The sequence below is a fragment of the Tamandua tetradactyla genome, chromosome 3 (assembly GCF_023851605.1).
Source record: "Tamandua tetradactyla isolate mTamTet1 chromosome 3, mTamTet1.pri, whole genome shotgun sequence".
Lineage (NCBI taxonomy): Eukaryota > Metazoa > Chordata > Mammalia > Pilosa > Myrmecophagidae > Tamandua > Tamandua tetradactyla.
Window position 1 is genome coordinate 210,327,694 of NC_135329.1, and position 19,849 is coordinate 210,347,542.

The 19,849-nt window shown below is 39.3% G+C and overlaps 1 protein-coding gene and 1 long non-coding RNA gene across 4 annotated transcripts in view; one reads left to right on the plus strand and one right to left on the minus strand.

The window, feature by feature from the left end:
• LOC143678259 (UDP-glucuronosyltransferase 1A3-like) overlaps positions 1-7,790 on the plus strand; it is a 40,686-nt gene extending 32,896 nt beyond the window's left edge. For both annotated transcript variants that reach the window (XM_077155484.1, XM_077155485.1), the window contains exons 2-5: positions 1,953-2,084; positions 2,702-2,789; positions 4,648-4,867; positions 6,875-7,790. In XM_077155484.1, the coding sequence (XP_077011599.1) occupies positions 1,953-2,084; positions 2,702-2,789; positions 4,648-4,867; positions 6,875-7,172 (738 nt within the window). In that variant the 3' untranslated portion in view covers positions 7,173-7,790. The remainder of the gene's footprint in view (positions 1-1,952; positions 2,085-2,701; positions 2,790-4,647; positions 4,868-6,874) is intronic.
• LOC143678263 (uncharacterized) overlaps positions 1-19,849 on the minus strand; it is a 338,248-nt gene that overhangs the window by 245,072 nt on the left and 73,327 nt on the right. The gene's annotated exons all lie outside the window — the stretch shown is intronic.

Consider the following 19,849-nt stretch of genomic DNA (forward strand, 5'->3'; position numbering starts at 1 on the left):
TCCTCAATTTCAGCATTGCAGCTAATGCTGCTGTTCTAATTGGGTCATCTTTTTGTTGCCTCATTTCAGAGCTTTTCTTTGCCTGACTTGCATCTCTAAAGCCTATTACTTATTACTTTACAGAGAGGCTTTTAATAGATCATGCTGTATAATCCATACTAAATAATTGGGAATCCCTGCCATCAGTTTCTCACCCCCGACAAGCAAACATTTTGTAACATCCTGTTCTGCTGCTTCATATAAGGGAACAAGAAATTGCTCATTTCTATCATTGTAATGTTCATTATTAACTAGAAGATCATTCACCACTCACAGTTCAAATATACCAAAACTCACTTGTTGGAAACAGTCACTTCCTGATTTAAAAAAAAAGGTGATTTATGGACAATAGGAAGGACTTTGAATCTATTCTGCAGATTGCTTCCCTAACTCCTGCCAGTGAATATCCCCAAGGGGATATTTGTGAGAGGAATCCTGACATTCCTTCAGGTTTCCATCCTTTCTTGGCTGACAGCGTGATCACACTGCTATAGGAATTATCTTCTAGAACAGGGCCTGTGCCTCCAGGTGAGGATCATATGCTTAGTGGGCTGGGATTCAGCCCCGGTCAGGTCACGGGCACACTTGCAAGAGTTTCTCTCCCTGTTTTCTATCATTTACACTTTGGGGGGATATTTTGCTTTTTATAGTATATTATATAGCCAGCAAAGAAAGATTCAAATATATTTCAATATATTCTTGCTAAGGCAGAAAAGTTGACTTACACCTTAACCAACTCTTCAGCAGGAAAGGTTGAAAAATACAAGGTTGACTGGTTAAATTTCTGCGGAGTTAACATGAGTATTATTGTTAATCATCCAAAATTTATTGTCCACCATGTAGACAGAAGACCCTGCTACAGATTGCAGGGGAAAGCTATAAGTAGTTAAAGGTTGTCTTTGCCCTTTGAGGTTTGACCTTCATTGTGAGCCCAGTACTTAATTTTCTGTTCCTTCTTTTAACACAGAAGGAATGGACTTACTTACAGTAATAGCAGTGCTATTTGTCATTATCCTTTACACCTGCCACTGGATTACAAGTGCATTTTAGATTCCAAAAGCCTTGAAAGTAATACAGATCTTTCCTGTAGAATTTCTTAAAGGGGCAGTGCAGGAGTGTTACCTGATGCCTCCCACAGAAAGTTTCCTGAAAGTCCTCTTTGGGCAGATTTCCCCTCCCCCAAACTTTCCTTTTCCAGAAACTGCTAGAAGTCTTCTCTCTCCATGATCTCATTCACCTTAGTATGCTTCCCCCATGTGCTTCCTCTATATGTGTCCCTCCATGTGCTTCCCCCATGTACTTCCTCTCTGTGTGTCCCTCCATGTGCTTCCCCTATGTGCTTCCTCTCTGTGTGTCCCTCCATGTGCTTCCTCTGTGTGCTTCCTCTATATGTGTCCCTCCATGTGCTTCCCCCATGTGCTTCCTCTCTGTGTGTCCCTCCATATGCTTCCTCTGTGTGCTTCCTCTATATGTGTCCCTCCATGTCCTTCCTCCTTGCTTATTGTCTTCTCTCCCTCTTTCAGTTCCCACCCTCAACACCTGCTTTCTCCCCAGGAACTCCGCAGCTAAAGTGGGTAAGATGATACCTTCCCTCTTAGCAAATTAGCCCATTACCTGGATTTGCATCTTGATAGAGTATCCAAGGGATACCCCAGATGACAAGAAGCCTTCTTTCTTTAGAAGGGAAGAAAGGAGAAGGAAACACTGTAAAACAAAACATTAATAATTGCTGCCTCTAAAATATTTATTTGATATATATTATGTATGTAATGATATAAAGTTATCAATATGTATACGCATACCTTTAACCACATTCTTAAGAGGAAGATATCTGATGCAGAGCTTAATGTATGCATGTAATCACCAAAGAATATACGAAAAAAAATAAATGGAAATTTCTCCCTTGGTTCTAGGAGTTAGAAGCTTATGTTAACGCTTCTGGAGAACATGGGATTGTGGTTTTCTCTTTGGGATCAATGGTCTCAGACATTACAGAGAAGAAAGCGATGGAAATTGCTGATGCTTTGAGTAAAATACCTCAGACAGTAAGTAGATTCTATATGACTCCTTTATATCTCTCTTCATATGAGTTCTAACCCCAGACTTTAGTATTTGCATTAACTCTATTATTTGGAATTTAGATTTGGGTTTTCCCTGCAAATTCCCAGTTCTTCATCAGAAATTCGTTTTTGTAATTCAGTGTTCAACCACTCTATTAAACAATGATCCACTTTACTAGAAAGTTTCATTTTCCTAAGAGACATAAAAGTGTGCTGAAGAGAACTTAAGGAATACTGCTCTTCATATTAAATAGGGAAATTTTTCCAAACGCTGTTAAGACACTAGGTTTATTTCTGTCTTTGTGGTTCTATAACCCCTCATCTTACTAAGTAAACTTTTCATTGAAGTACAGAAAAGTGTGAAAATCTTTAAGTGATCAGCTTGCTGAATTTTCACAAAGTGAGCCTGCCTCGGGAATCAAGCCCCCAGAATGAGAAAGAGGAAGTTAGATCACAGAGGCTCTCCTGGTCACTGCATCTCCCAGCCCTGTAAAGGTTTTGTTTATTCAGAGAACCTCATCTTCTAGCTACTCAAGCAGATTTCGTTCTTTGATCAGAGTGTATTTTTTCTTTAAGCCCTGTTCTTTTTGTCTCTGCAATAGGTCTTCTGGCGGTACACAGGAAATCCACCTTCTAATCTTGGGAAGAATACAAAACTTGTCAAGTGGCTACCCCAAAATGATCTGCTTGGTGAGTTTGGAAGGATTTGATGTACAGTTGAACCATGGTATGTTAGTCAGGGTTCTCTAGAGAAACAGAACCAGCAGGAGAGATCTGTAAGTATGAGATTTATAAAGGTGTCTCATGCAGTCACGGAAATGGAGAAGTCCAAAATCTGTAGGGTGGGCTGTGAAGCTGTCAGCTCTAATGAAGCATCTGGCTGAAGAAGCAGTGAGTCTCTCTTCTTCCTTAAAGGCCTTCAACTGATTGGATTATCTCACTGTGGGAGGCATGCCCCAGTTTCTTGCAGATATAATGAGCCAAAGATGCAATCAACTGACGGATGATTCAGTCAACCAGCCATGAAATATCCAATGTCAGGCCAGTGCCTACCCAACCAGACAGCTGGGCATAGCCACCTGGTCAAGTTGATACCAGAACCCAAATGTCGCACATGGTATGGAAGTAAATAAAGCCCACTCAAAAGGGCTCTTTATTCAGAGCTTGTTACAAGGGAGTCGGCCACCATCAGTTGCTTTTGGCAGGGACTCAAAGGTAGGGAGACAGAGGAGGAGGAAGACTTTTATAGAAGAACAAAGGGAAAATTTCGGATGTTCCTGGTTGAAGGCTGGTGGCATGAGGAGTCTGGAGGCTGGCTAGTGAGAAGTGGAGCATTCTGTGTGATTGGTTTAGGAGAGCACATTTAGCTTTCTCTGGTTGGTACCATGATGGAGGTAGTGGCAAACATTAGGGAAACTGTCAGGTATTGCTCGAGTCCTGGCTCTTCTGGGTTGATTGTTACAAGGACTGTGGTCTACCTTCCTGGACTGGTTGTTGTAGATAGTAGCCAGCTTCCTGGACCATTGTTGCAGGTAGTTGGCCAGAGTTTCCTGGTCTGGTAACTTGAGGGTCAGAGTTTCCTGATAATTGTCTGTATGTTCAGTCTCTCTATTCCCAACCCAGAAAACCTCTCCACAAAGATAGAAGAGACAGAAAATCATTTCATTATTGAATAAACATGAACCCATAATGCATCACAGGCAATCCACTGAAGAGACTACAAAGAAAGAAAGAAATTTCTCTCTTTTTTATAGCTAAGCACATACAACTGATTGCATTCATGTTTTCAAAATAAAATTGCTAATTTTTTTTTTATCTTTACCACCAGAGCTAAGTTCTACAGTTTGGAGTCAGGTTGTTTGTTTCTATATCCTAGGTTGCTTAAGCAAATACCATGCAATGGGTGGGGTTAAACAATGCGAATTTATTTGCTCATGGTTTTAGGCTGGGAAAAGGTCCAAATCAAAGCATCATCAAGGCAGTGCTTTCTCCCTGAAGACTGTTGTGCTCTGGGGCTGGCAGTGTACATGGTGGCATCTCTTGGTCTCTCCTTTCTCTTCCAAGTTCTGTTGATGTTCAGCTTCGTCCTTCCTGTGGCTTTCTCTCTCTCTCATATCTGAATTCATTCCATTTATAAAGGACTCCAGTAACAAGATTAAGACCCATCCTGATTGAGGCGGTCATACGTTAACCAACGTCACCTCATCAGAAGATCCCTCTTACAAAGGGTTCATACCCACAGGAATGGATTGGATTTAAGAACATGTTTTTCTAGGATATATGCACCTTCAAACCGCTGCACATGTACTAGCTGAAATTAGGCCCATTTTCTCCCAGGACTCTGGGAGATAAGGTGTTACTTTCCTTGATAATTGTATTTCAAAGAGATGGCTCTCAGGTCCTTGATGAGCTATGGGACTGGCAAGAGGCCTATTGAGCATTTCACGTTATGGTACAGGGTGCTTTCAAATCTAGAGGATGTTGGAGTGTACAACTCGGTAAGCTGACCGCAGACGTCTCTCTCTCTCTCTCTTGCTTGGCTTCTCAGGTCACCCGAAGACTCGTGCCTTTATCACACATTGTGGCTCTCATGGCATCTATGAAGGAATATGCAATGGCGTTCCAATGGTGATGCTGCCCTTGCTCGCTGATCAGATGGACAATGCAAAGCGCATCGATTCCCGGGGAGCCGGAGTGACCCTGAACATCCTTGAAATGACTTCTGAAGACTTACAAAATGCCATAAAAACTGTCATCAATGACAAAAGGTAAGAGAGAGAGTCCAAAGGAATAAAGGGGAAGAAAGAAGGTACAGAGGAATGCTACCTGTATTTGGCCATAGCATTAACAGTAAATATTCAGAGGAAAAAAGAAAAACATAAAATAGCATATTTCATAAGTAAAATAACTTGGGAGTTATTCACTTGATAGAAGAATTCTTTAATTCCTATAGAATTTATCTGATTTATAATTTTAAAATTCATTTTCTCTGGAATATTTAAAACTTCAGTTTATGAAATAACTAAAACGTTACCATAATAAACATCCTACTTATAAGGTCCTGCTCATTTCTTTTTTTTTATGACTATATTATTTTTTTGAACTTTTGTAATTGTATAATTTGCATGTATACAAAGCAATGATAGAAAAAAGCAATAGTTTTCAAAGCACTCTTCAACAAGTAGTTTCAGGACATTTCCCAGAGTTTTAATGGGCTACCATACCATCCTTTCAGATTTTTCCTTCTAGCTACTTCAGAAAACTGGAGACTAGAAAGGTTCCTGGACATTTTCATAAGTAGATAACAGACTCAACATTAGAAGCCCTTAGCGGCCAAAGCAAAGACAAAAATATTCAATTACAAGAAGTGTAGTGTCCATATGATAAAAACAAAGCAGTTGCTTAGAGGTACAGTTTTCCAGCACTGCAACCTGAGAGAAATTTTGTATATAGGACTGCATAAATGATATCACAGATAAAGCTCTTATAATAAAAGCAAAGATGAATTTGTTCAAACGTGGTCCTGAAAACTATTCTCCAAAAAACAAAAGCCACTACATCAAAATAGTAATGAAATTTAATGTATTGTTGTCATGCTTACTAGTAACAGCCTGATCAGAACCCATGGGAGAGAAGTGATGGCCAGTGGTGGGACTTCATCCTACACTCGATAGAATGTGTGTGTACATATGAGTGTGCATGAGCATCAGTGTGCAAGTATGTGTGTTCACATGAATGTACATGTACACACACTCGTGTATATGTGTGCATGTGTGTGCATGCATGCATGTGTGTGAGTGTGTACCTGTGTACATGAGTGTGTCAGTGAGGGAATGTCAGGAGCTTCCCCCATAGTTGTTTCCTTTTCAAAGAGACATTTGTCAGGAATTCAGATGTGAGAAACTGGCGTGTGCTCAGAAGGGCAGAAACACAACACAGCGGGTTACACCAGGCATGGGGAGGAGAAACCACGGAGAAACAATGACTGCCTTCAAGCACTGGAGGTGCTAATATGTGAAAGAGGCACTGGCCTTGCTCTGAGTGGTGCCAGTGTGTAAAAAGGAAAAATCCATGTAACCTCAGGTCACGCTCCTGGAGGGATTGTCAGGCCCTCCCCATAAGGCCAGTCCACTTCTCCCAGCAGCCCAGGGTGCCAGCCACAGGGCCCTGCTGCTCACCCGCCCATAAAATTAAAACCCAACTTCTCTCACTGCACTGACAACACTCATTTCTGAGGTCCACATCATGTTACTAATTAGTGTAACAATATTAATACTTTATTTAGTTTGATCTTTTGTTCCATGTGATCAGCAACCACTTGTAACCCAATAATTAACCTATAATAATGCATCAAACTTAGGGATTTGTTTAAGGTCACCAACGATCATAATTATTCCTGAATACAAATGTCTTCTTTTTCGTCTCCTTCTCTTCTCCTCCTTTCTCCTTCTTGTAGTGCAGTTGCACTCAGAGTTGAAGCATCTAACCCATCTTGGATTTGGATGTTCTGATTCAGCTGTCTGTGCAGTCCACAGTAAACAGGAATCCATCCTACTTTGGTAGGCTGCATAGACCCAGCCTCATGCTAAATTTAGCATTCTTTCTTTATTAGAAATAACATTTATTCTGTGTGTGCATTTTTGTTTTCTGGTTATAATGGAATCAGGCTTCCTCTACTGAATGTGGAGAGCCTGGTGGCCTTCCCCACGGTGAGCAAGCATGAGTGAGGGCAGCGCGCCGCGTCCCAGGCTCTAACGTGACTTCTCTGTGCTTAGCTACAAGGAGAACATCATGCGCCTGTCCAGCCTTCACAAGGACCGGCCCGTGGAGCCGCTGGACCTGGCTGTGTTCTGGGTGGAGTTTGTGATGCGGCACAAGGGGGCGCCGCACCTGCGCCCCGCAGCCTACGACCTCACCTGGTACCAGTACCACTCCTTGGACGTGATCGGCTTCTTGCTGGCCGTTGTGCTGACCGCCCTCTTCGTCACCTGGAAATGCTGCCTCTTCGGCTACCGCAGATGCTTCGGGAAAAAGGCGCCGGTTAAGAAAACCCCTAAATCCAAGGCGCATTGAAAAGTGGGTGGGAAACACGGAGACATTTTAATCCATTCCCTGGTCAGTTCCAATTTGGCAAAAAGAGTCGGTATTTAATTCATTTTGTTCTTATTAAAGAAATACTTTTCCATGAAGTAGACACCCCCAGAATGTTTCTTTGTAATGAAAATAATCTAATCTCGAGTCAATTTATAGGGAGATATTTGTGAATTTATATTGCATCCCTCTTCCCGACTCCAGTATCCTTATTTAATCTGGACTGTGTTATAAACCTTCAAAGGAATTGCTGAGAGGGTTGGATGGTTCTTCTCTCTTTCTCCATTACCCTCTTCTTTCTGAAATATGCAGCCTGGGTCTCTGTTGGGAAGCCAAGAGGTGATCCTGGCTGCTACCACCGCAGGTGACAGTTTTGACCTCACCCTCTGGTCTCTGTAGGCTGTTGTGACAGATTCCTTCACTGGTAACAGGTGCTCCTAGTTCATACTCATGATGTGACAGGTGTCATCACATCGTGTATTTAAAGAAGAAAATGTATTCCTTTAGGGATAAACTTTATACTTGAAATGAATAAATGACAAGTTAATTTTATATGAAGTTGCTCATAATTAAAAATATATTAATAAATCTATATAAATTATGTTCCTTAGGTGTTTTCCTGTTCATTAATATTGCATTTGTTTATTTCCTTATTGCTAAGTTACATTTTTTTTTTGTATGCTGTATGGTGGAGGTCACAGTTCATTCTTTTTCCATAAGAGTATCCCCTTATTGCAGCACCTTCTTGAAAATTTTTTGTTTGTTTGTTTGCTTGTTTGTTTGGGAAGTGCGTGGGCTGGGACTCAAACCTAGGTCTTCCACATGGCAGGTGAGAATTTTCTACCACTGAACTACCCTTGGACCCCCAACTTACATTTTATAATTACAAAAGTAATACGTGATTGTGAAAGAAAATTTGAAAAACATAGATGTGCATATGTGTACACACTTACATGTGCACACACAGATACATGCATGCAAGAAATTAAAAATCTGGTGGTTTTCAAGAGTAACCATTTGTTACTCTTTAAGCAAATAATTCTAGGTGATGAGAAATTGCAGATATACCAAATATATCCAGTGTTTTCTCACCTGCTCTCCTCACTTCATTCTATCAGGAATATTCTCCTATGTTTTTGTATAATATTTAATTCACTTTTAGTGACCAAGGAGTATTCTGTTGCATCCACATACCTGCATTTACATAACTATGGTTCCTTAGTGGTTTAACTTTTCTTTTCTTTTACAAACAAGGCTTTGACTATCCCAATAACTGAATCTTTGAACAAGTTCATGATTATTGTCTTGGAATAGGGTGTTACAACAAACATGGCTGGCTGTCTCAGTCTGGGCTCCCCCCAGAAGTGGGCTCCCCTTCACTCCTTTCCCCGCCAGCTGCTGGAACACCGCTGTTCATGCCAGTACAGTTACCGGACAAAGGCGGTTGATTCTCTGCCTGGTGCACTCAAGTGACCAATACCTGAGATGCCAGAGTTTTGAAGAGAGAAAGATTTTATTGTTAGATGAAAAGCAGGAGAACAGATGGCCTGGCGGTCTAAAAATCCATCTCCCCCATCTAGAGGGTTCAGGGTATTTATAGAGCCTAACAAGAGGAGAAGAAGTCATTACAATTTCAATAGCAAATTTAAGCAGAAAGGGAGAGAGACAGAATTATTTTCATTTCGATAGCAGGTATAGGCAGAAATAATTTACAAATGTAAAGGAGTGAAACTGCTGGAGCCAGTTAATGGTTGGTTCTGAACTGATTCAATTTCCTCCATTAACATTAGGGGATTTGCCCTTATAAGTTACTTTGAGAAAAAGACTGGATAAAGAGTGCCAGCTTTTACAATCACAAAGGCACAAGATAAAAGCTTTTTACCATCATTATAAGCAATCAGGGCAGCTGAAATATAGTTCAGAGATTTTGGGTATTTCCCTCTTTCTACTCTAATATATAAGAAAGAAAAAGAGAATATTCATATAATAATTCAGTAGTCATAATCATTCATTAAATCTTAACTTCTCAGTTACATCTCCTCCCTCTCATTTGATAATTCTCCCAATCTTGAGGGCTATCTGGGTGATGACATCTAATTTCTTCATGCTGAAAAGGGGCGTCAATACTATGGGGCAGAGGGACAAAAGTGGTTGTTGTCCTGGAGAGACTGGTACTTCTGTGTTTCTGGGCTTATCTGGCATAGGAATAAATCCAGAGGTTTTAAGTCTCTGATAAAGAAACCTTTATAGAGTTCAGGGTATCCTTAGGGTTTCCAGGAATACTATTGGTTGGGGCTTGCCATATTGTGGCAGTCTGTTAATACTGCTGAAACCTTCATAGGGTCTGGAATGACCTCTTGACTTGACTTGAAATTTCTTGGCCACGAAATCTTTAATTATTTCTTTTCTCCTTTTTTGTCAACTAATTCCACAATGCCAGATCCAGGCTTATCCATGAGAGTCCTGTCCCACATTGCCAGGGAGACTTAAACCCCTGGAAGTCATGTCTGGCATAGGGGGGAAGGTACTGAGTTTATGTGCAGGGCTTGGCTTAGTGAGAGATTACATCTGAGTAACAGAAGAGTTTCTGTGGGGGTGATGCTTAGCCATTAAATTGTAAGTAGGCTTAGCTTTGCCACTACAGAAATAAGTTTTATGAGGTCAAGTCTCAAGATCAAGGGCTTGATTTATTAAATTGGGAGATTAATAGTTCCCTATTGCTTAAAAGAACATCAGGAATTCCTCAAGTGAGGCAATTTAGCAGTTTCACTTCTTCTCAGTGTCTTTGCAAATAGTTTTGCATTTCCTGCATAAAATACTCTTAAATGCATCAGAGCATAACATTAACTACAGAATATTAAGATTATATTCTTTATTCTGGGTTCCATGTCAAATAAATCTGAATTAGGTTGTTTAAATAAAATTAGATAGTGTGCTACAGAAAATGTAAATTTTGGACAAAATAAACATCTCTTCTTCTGGTTTCACACAGAAGTTAAAATTGTAAAATAGAGACAATATTATCTTTTACTCTGTATTCTGATTTTCCTTAGTCTTTTTTTATTGATCATGATGAATACACTTAAAACCACTGAATTGTATGCTTTAAATGGGTGAATTACACAGTATTTGAATATATCTCAATGAAGCTGATATAAACAAAGAGATTAAGAAGAAAGAATTTGGGGACAACTGAGTATGAACACTTTTGTTGTGATGCAGAATAAGAAATAGGCAGTAGCTGGAAGGGGATCAAGAGTATTTTTTAAGTTTCGAGAATTGCTCCTTATTTCAATGCTGGAAGGAATGATCTAGGAAAAACCGATGTTTGAACTTTTACAGGTATGAAACAGAGACCCAAAGAGGTTGAATTGCTTCACCAACACCACCCATCATGAAAATGACAGAGATGGGATTTGAAGATTCAGAGCTAGTCAATAAGGCTCCGGCATCCATTCCCTTAATCATTATGCTCAGCTGCTTCTCAAAATGAGGGACATTTCACTTACATATATAACCATTCTGAGAGGGATTCTGGGAGAATGACAGCATGGTTTTTTTTTATTAATAAAAAAATTAACTAACACAACATTTAGAAATCATTCCATTTTACATATGCAATCAGTAATTCTTAATATCACATAGATATATGATCATCATTTCTTAGTACATTTGCATCGATTTAGAAAAAGAAATAACAAGACAACAGAAAAAGAATAAAATGATAATATAGAGAAAAAAAATAAAAATACAAAATACAAAAAATATATATAAAAAGACACACAAACAAACAAACAAAAAAACTATAGCTCAGATGCAGCTTCATTCAGTGTTTTAACATAATTACATTACAATTAGGTAGTATTGTGCTGTCCATTTTTGAGTTTTTGTATCTAGTCCTGTTGCACAGTCTGTATCCCCTCAGCTCCAATTACCCAAAACCAAATCAATAAATTGAGGGAGGACATGAAGAAGGCATGAGATCAACAAAAAGAAGAAATGGAAAGTCTGAAAAAACAAATCACAGAACTCATGGGATTGAAAGACACAGTAGAAGAGATGAAAAAAACAATGGAAACCTACAATGGCAGATTTAAAGAGACAGAGGATAGAATTATTGAACTGGAGGATGGAACATCTGAAATCCAAAAAGAAACAGAAACTATAGGGAAAAGAATGGAAAAATTTGAGCAGGGGCTCAGGGAATTGAATGATAATATGAAGCGCACAAATATACGTGTTGTGGGTGTCCCAGAAGGAGAAGAGAAGAGAAAAGGAGGAGAAAAACTAATGGAAGAAATTATCACTGAAAATTTCCCAACTCTTATGAAAGATCTAAAATTACAGATCCAAGAAGTTCAGTGCACCCCAAAGAGAATAGATCCAAATAGGCATTCTCCAAGACACTTTCCTTAGTCTTAACCAGATTAATTGCAATCACATCTCTAATCTCTTCTTCAGTTTCTTTAACAGTTGCTGTATGGAGTCATGCTGACTCTCAGGACTGCAGAACTCTAACTCTGAGTTTTAGGTATCACACAGATGCCTAAAGTTCCAGGGAACTACAAGGTTATACAAAGAGCAAAGCATCTCAAAATTCAGAAATAACAGTTAAAGCTCAAGAGTAAATATGACTGCTATACAGAGCTTACAAACTAAGCCCTAATTTTCTTATAGATATTTTAAAATGAAGTTACTTTCAACATAAAAACATTTGGCAGTTGTGCTGGTTTGAAAAGAAGTATGCCCCTTAAGAAAAGACATGTTTTAATATAAATCCCATTTCTTAAAGTAGAATAATCCCTATTCAATACTGTATATTTGAAACTGTAATGAGATCATCTCCCTGGTTGATGTGATTTAGTTAAGAATGGTTGTTAAACTGGATTAGGGGATGACATGTCTCCACCCATTTGAGTGGGTTTTGATTAGTTTCTGAAGTCTTATAAAAGAGGAAACATTTTGGAGAATGAGAGATTCAGAGAGAGGAACACTACAAAGCAGAGAGTCCACCAGCCAGTGACCTTTGGAGGTGAAGAAGGAAGATGCCTCCTGGGGAGCTTCATGAAACAGGAAGCCAGGAGAGAAAGCTAGCAGATGACACTGTGTTCACCATGTGCCCTTCCAGCTGAGAGAGAAGCCCTGACTGTGTTCACCATGTGCCTTCTCACTTGAGAGAGAAACCCTGAACTTCATCGGCCTTCTTGAACCAAGGTATCTTTCCCTAGATGCCTTTGATTGGACATTTCTTTAGACTTGTTTCAATTGGGACATTTTCTCAGCCTTAGAACTGTAAACTAGCAACTCATTAAATTCCCCTTTTTAAAAGCCATTCCGTTTCTGGTATATTGCATTCCAGCAGCTAGCAAACTAGAACAGCATTCATCTTATATTAACAAACCATAGCAGAGATTTATTTTTCCTGTTTCACCTTTTACATTTACAAGAGCTATTAATCACAGGTAAAACATAATTTATATATTTGTACTATTTCCCTTTTAAAATCCCTCCCTGTTGCAGAGAAACTCTGACTTATAGCTGACTACAATTACTTTCAGAGAGGCATTAGAGTAAAGCAGTGCAACTGACAAGAAAATTAGGTTCCATGATCTATAGCCATTTTCTAAGAATTACTAAAACCATGACTAAAAACATCATTCCATTATCTTAACATCATACAGATCAGTATCAAGATATAACATGGACAGTAAGAACATTGTTAAGTCTTTAGGAATTTTTATACAATCTCTAAATATATGAATAACATTCCACCCATGCAAATTTAGATTACTAAAGGATAGAAAATCCCCTTAACCGCTATAATACTTCCCAAACCTCCTATGTAATATTGTTCTAGTTTGCTAACTGCCTGAATGCAATATACCAGAAACAGAATGGCTTTTAAAAAGGGGAATTTAATAAGCTGCTAGTTCACAGTTCTGAGGCTGAGAAAATGTCCCAATTAAAATAAGCCTATAGAAATGTCCGATTTAAGGCATCCAGGCAAAGATACCTTGCTTCAAGAAGGCTAATGACATTCAGCGTTTCTCTCTCATCTAGAAGGGTACATGGCAAACATGGCAGCATCTGCTGACTTTCTTGTGACTCTATAAAGGAAACATTTAAATCTCTCCAAAATGTTTCCTCTTTTAAAGGATCCCAGTAAGCAACTCCACCCTCAATGGTGGGAGACACACCTCCATGGAAATCATCTAATCAAAAGTTACCACCCACAATTAGGTGGGTCACATCTCCATGGGTACAATCAAAATACTCCCACCCACCAATATTGAATAAGGATTAAAACACATGGCTTTTCTGGGCTCCATAACAGATTCAAACCAGCACAAATATGTTAAACTATTTTAGCCCCTCACTTTTACAAGATGAAAGAACAAATCCTTTCATCAGTTTTCCTTTAAAAGTGAGAGGACTTGTCTTTTGAAATAAAGGATGATAAGGTAAACATAAATGTTAACAAGGATATTATTCTGATATAAGATACTTCTCTTCTTACAGATAGAGTACTCAAGGCTAAGAAAACTTTTTATATACATTTTCATTAAGAGCAAATTAACAATCCACCTTATTTTTTATACAACATAACAATATGCAAACTCAAACATTCTTACCATATGATCATTCCATTCTTGATATATAATCAATAATTCACAATATCATCACATAGTTGTATATTCATCATCATGATAATTTCTTAGAACATTTGTGTCAATTCAGAAAGAGAAATAAAAACAAAAAATTTCATACATACCATACCCCTTACCTCTCCCTTTCATTGATCACTAGCATTTCAATTTACTAAATTTATTTTAACATTTGTTCCCCTATTATTTATTTATTTTTAACACATATGTTTCACTCGTCCATCAATAAGGTAGATAAAAGCAGCATCAGACACAAGGTTTTCACAATCACACAGTCACTCTGAGAAACTATATCATTATACAATCATCTTCAAGAAACATGGCTACTGGAACACAGCTCTACATTTTCAGGCACTTCCCTCCAGCCTCACCATTACACCTTAACTTAAGAGGTGATATCTATATACAATCCACATTATTTTAACAGAGTAAAAACTAAACTTTAATTTTGTATCATATGCTGTTTGACACAAAATCTTTTAAAAATTATTATAAATCGGCTTACCAAATTGTTGGTCAACATTGACTATGACAGACAAAATTCACTTTTATAAATCTTCTATAACTTTCCATATTCATGCAGAGCTTGTAGTCAGCAATGGCTATGATAAACAAAATTAAGTTTCTCAAACCTTTTACAACTTTCAATATTCATTCAGGGCTTGTAGTTAGATGCAAAATTCACTTTCACAAACTTTTTAGAACAAACAAAATTCACTTTAATCTGAAAATATCATCTTAGAGTTGGAAAATAATAGAAACACTATCCATTCCACCCATAGTCTTTATTTACTCAGACTGCATGCAATTAGAAATAACTTTGATAAGAAACTTACAAAGCTCTTTGTACATGCATACTACCTTCCAACACCAGTATTCATGAAGGGAAGAAGAGACAGAGATACTACCAAATAATGGAAGAAGGAAGAAATGTACGCTTGTGTTTGGAATACAGCCAGAAATTTGCATAATCTATATTCACAATACACAAATGATTACTTTACAGTAGCCTAAAATCTCTCAGTCCAATCCCGCACAACCTTCAAAGGTCAGAAAAGCCCAAGTTTGAAATGCAATCAGCTCTTCAATAACTAAGGTACTTACCTCCAAGAAAAAACTCAAAATTTTCTCAATATTGTTCCCAAGTACTAAGTATTACCAGGAATACATTAGCTCACAAATGATTTTATGGTTTCTAAAAAAGAAATGAGTTCAGAGCACTATTTGTTCAAATGCTACTTTCTTACTTAAAGGTTATACAAGTGTCATCTCTTCTATGAGGTCTTCTTAGGTTACTTTTATTCTATCTGCTTTTAAAAATTCTTCCCACATTTTAATTCCTTTATTAGTACTGTCTTATACTATGCCCTGGTATAAGTATATTTTAACTAGGATATAAACTCTTTGAAGCTAAGAATTGTCTTCCCTATTCATGACAGCACTTACTAATAAAAATACATGTATTTACATCAAAAAGTCACTACAAATTCAAATTCTTCCACCTACTGGAGTAACAAATGGAAAAATAATTAAAAAGCCAGATTCTTTGAAATCCAAGTAACCAAGGTTACTTGGGTTTATATTTCTTACTCATTTATATTTCTTATTTATATTTCTTACTAAACTTAACTGATATCTTAAAAAGGATGTAGTTGAAGCATCAGCATATACTTATTTTTATTATGCTTTATAATATTTTATATTTTTATTATAGTTTATATGTGTCATCATTACCAGGTACATTGCTTAGTTTATGCAACCTGTCTAGTTAGGCTATTTTTAAAGAGGAATTTTAAGAATGTACTTATAATACTAGTTTATTTGATCAGCAAGCATGTATAAATTTAGGGAGACCATATATAAGCAGAAAAAAATTGCATTTGATCAAAAAGTCATCACAAAAACAGGTATTGGATTAGACTTTGTCATTGCAAGTTTTGCAACTATTTTGCTTTTTTATTTCATCTATTGGAAGTTAAAAAATCTCTTTGTTTTCATAATATCCAAAATACATGAACAACCTTCTTCCTTCTTCAGAGTATATTGACTGTCAAGCTCTGGAAAATATACTGCAATTGTTTAATTTGTCCCAAGTCAAATCCAGGAAAATTTTTCCATAACTCTCAAGGATCTTCCATTATACTTACTGAAATTTGGCAGTTAGATTTCATTAAATTTTTCCTATACCAAGGCTATTTATATTTTAATAATGATTTGATTATTACTGTTACCACTGCAAAGGCATTATTGGAAAAAAAAATTTTTGGCAAACATGACCTATTCCATAGCATTTCTTCTTTGCCTGCCATTTCTAATCTTCAGGTCAAGGAGAAAGAATTCTTTCTTTCACACCTCCCCCATCTTTCTGCACCCAGCCCTTCCCTCATGGCTGCCTTAGATCGTTAGGCTCTGGGGGCAAGGAGAGGTGGGACAGAAATAATGAGGGCTGTTCTGGGCGGGTGATAGTGGCTTGGTGGCAGAGTTCTTGCCTGCCGTGGAGACCTGGGTTTGATTCCCGGTGCCTGCCCATGCAAATAATAACAATAATAATAACAACAACAACAACCAAGTTGAACTTGGTTTTAAATATTTTACATGAGAGCAGTTGGGTTTGAGAGTTTCTATGCCCTTCTTTTAATTATTTCCAATTATTAGAACTATTTCACTTAAATCTGTAACCTGGACAATTGGGAAAGGTCTTTCTTTGCCTTTTCCCTGAGGCAGCCCTCTGGTAGTTTAGGGAAACTCCAGGGACAGTTTTTTTCTAATGTCCAGGCTTGTTACAGTACTTACAAAAACTAAGGCTTTGAACCCTAATGCCCAGAGGATTTCTTTTTAACTTCAGGAGTACTAATGTATCTATTTATATAAAAGAGCTTATTTGTTTTTAAGCAATTTGAATAGCCCTTTAAAAGAATTTTTTGTTAATTTGCTATTATTTAACATCCGAAGGTATGAGAACATACATTGAACAGGCAGACAGATACAAATAGAAAGTTAGTCACACAAGAAACAGAAACACAAATACTTTTAAGAGGGACAAGTAAAAGATTGAATATACATCATTTCATCCCATTTTTGTAAAGCAGGACATCTTTAGCTGCAATATAGTTTCTTTCCAAAGAGTCATTGTCAGGCCATTTCTCTCCTGATTCTAAACTATACTGAGGCCAGATTGTGTTATAGAAATAAACCTTTTCCTCACAGACTCATAACTAAAATCTTTCCAATTTTTCAATACAGCCTGAAGGTTCCCATTTTAAAGAATTTCTGTAATCAGTAACCAATTAGGATCACTTGACCAATACAAATGCAGTAAGACACTAACAAATTTAAAGACACTTAACACTTACTATATATTTTAGTAACACACCAAGTAATTGCTAGACCAAACACACTAACAATTAAACAGGCATTAAAAACTTACAATACCTAAGTAACACACCAGTTAAACAAGCATATTTAATTTCATTAAATACCAATTAATTATTGGATTACTTATTTTCCAGGAGTGTATTCAGCTGGTAAACTCAGGTCAGAGCCTCAAACACCACACAGCATGGCACCCAGAAAAGAGAAAGGTGTAGAGGTCAGAGCAAGGAAGGACTTGGACCACTGGACTAACTTCCTGATCCACTTTTACCTTGACAAGTCAGACATCCGGACTTGGAACTGGGAATGGTTTCTGTCTTTGAAACTTTTTGAGGCACCAAAAGGGTCTGGCGTGTCAGCAGAACAGAGAAAAACCCAACTGCCGAGCCTCTAGATGAAAGAATGTGCAGTGGCCACAAAAGTCTCGGTTACTCTGTCTCCCTGTCCTACCAGGACTCTCAGACCACGGGCAGTTGGCTGCTTTGCTTCTTAGGACCTTTTGTACTGCCAGAGTCGCCAAATAGTAACTGCACAAAGGTGGTGGATTCTCTGCCCAATGCGCTCTAGTGACCAATTCCTGAGACACTGCGGTTTCAAAGGGACAGAGAGTTTATTACTAATTACCAAGCAGGAGACCAGATGGCCTGTCAGCCTGCAAGTCTGTCTCCCCAAGTCTAGACGGTTCAAGGTTTTCATGGATTCTAACAAGGGAGATGAAGTCATCACAATTTCAATAGCGAGTGTAAGCAGAAAGAAAGAGAGACAGTTATCTTCATTTCGATAGCAGGTTTAGGAAGAAACAACTTACAAATGTAATGAGTGAAACTGTGCTGGAACCAGTTAATGGTTAGTTCTGAGGTGATTCAATTTCCTCCATTAGCATTAGGGGATTTGCCCTTATCTGTTACTTTGAGAAAAAGGCTAGATAAAGATAGGGCCAGCGTTTACACTTACAAAGGCACAAGATAAAGGCTTTTACCATCATTATCAGAGACCAGGGCAGTTGATTTATAGTTCAGAGATTTCAGGTATTTCTCAAATACACCAGAAAGAAAAAAGAGGAACATTTACATAATAATTCAGTAGTCATAATCAATTGTTAAATCATAACTTCTTGTTCACAGAGCCCTCCCCACGTCTTTGTGGCTCTGCAGTGACTCTTGGACCACATCCACCCTCCTTCAAAGTCCTCCCCAGTCTGCCCGGGGTCCCTCCGCACCTCACTGCCCACAGTTCCCTGATGTCCTCCCCTTTCTCAGAAACTCCCAAGCTGCTGTGGCCTCCCACCTGCTCAAGTTTCTTTGCACCTTTGTGTCTGTAGCATTGAGACCCCCATGTTACAAATAAAAAAACCCAACTTGGGACATCTTGGCTTCCTAATGGCCAAGGGGCACAGCCACAGCTCCGGAGGCCTGGCACTGGTGGGGCCTCCCTTTTCATTTCCTTCCCTGCTCACTCTGGGAGCAGCTGTGTCCGCGACTTCTCGCTCAGCGTCAAGCCCCCGGCCGGCGGGTGAGACAATGAGGAGAGACAGAGAGACGCAGACAAATCCGCGCTGGTGAGAAACACAGATCCAAGACACGTAGCAGTTGTAAGCACAGACCTTTACTGGAGTTAAGCTTGCATTCTCTGTTACAGGTTCCGCGCAGGACAAGATACCCCGCGGGGGAACAACCTCTATGCGGCCGTCAGGTACGGCTCCCTGTGGGTCGTCTCCACCCACCCTGTCCGGGTAACCTCTTATATACTGTGCCCAAACCCAATAGGTTAGTGCCACGTATACAGAGGTGATTGGAAGATAGGGTTGGTGGGCGCGTATGTCATACGCGGAAACAGGATGCGGGCGCCATCTTGACTCACTCGATGGGCGGGGGGAACTCTAGAGCAGGCTGCAGCGCGACCACTAGGCCAGACCCGGGAGGCGGCTCTCCACATCTCCCCCTTTTTTATTATTTTTGGTCCGTAGACCCTTTCTTAGACCCAGTGTCTCCATTGATGAGTGAGCTCCCGTGGGCCGGAACGGCCCACTACATGTTTTGGTGCTTTGGGGAGTCTGGACTAGGCTCCAGCCATCTTGCGGCTGAACCTCTGGCACCGACCAGAATGCTCACCTCATATAGAGACCGGAGAGCCCGTGAGCTGGAAACCACGTGACTCTCCCTGCAGTGCTTCGCCTCGCAACTGGGCTAAGCGGGGCTCAGGAGAGCGGCAACCAGAGTCGAGAGTGTCACTAGATGTCTCTGTGCAATGGCCGGAGTCTAGTCTGGCCAGGACCGTGACTCTGCCTTAGAGATCATCCTTTAGACAAAAATTATGACTTCTGGTGCCGCCTTTTACACCCGGGACACGGCCATGGGCTTTGCAGCAGACCTTACTTTCGAGCGTCCCGCCTTGAGTGGCCGTGACGGGCCACGCAGTGGGGGGGAGGACAGGGCTACGGTGCGGGTGTCGTCAGGGGCATCAGGGGCAAGTGACATAGCCAACATGGTAGTGACACGTAATTGCTGCTGTGTCTGGAACAAGCGTTCTAACAAACATTTAACAGTGACTAAGCCCACTAATAGTCCCACTGCCACGAGAATCCAAGTAGTCAAATTGGGCCAAGAGAACCAAGAGGTGACT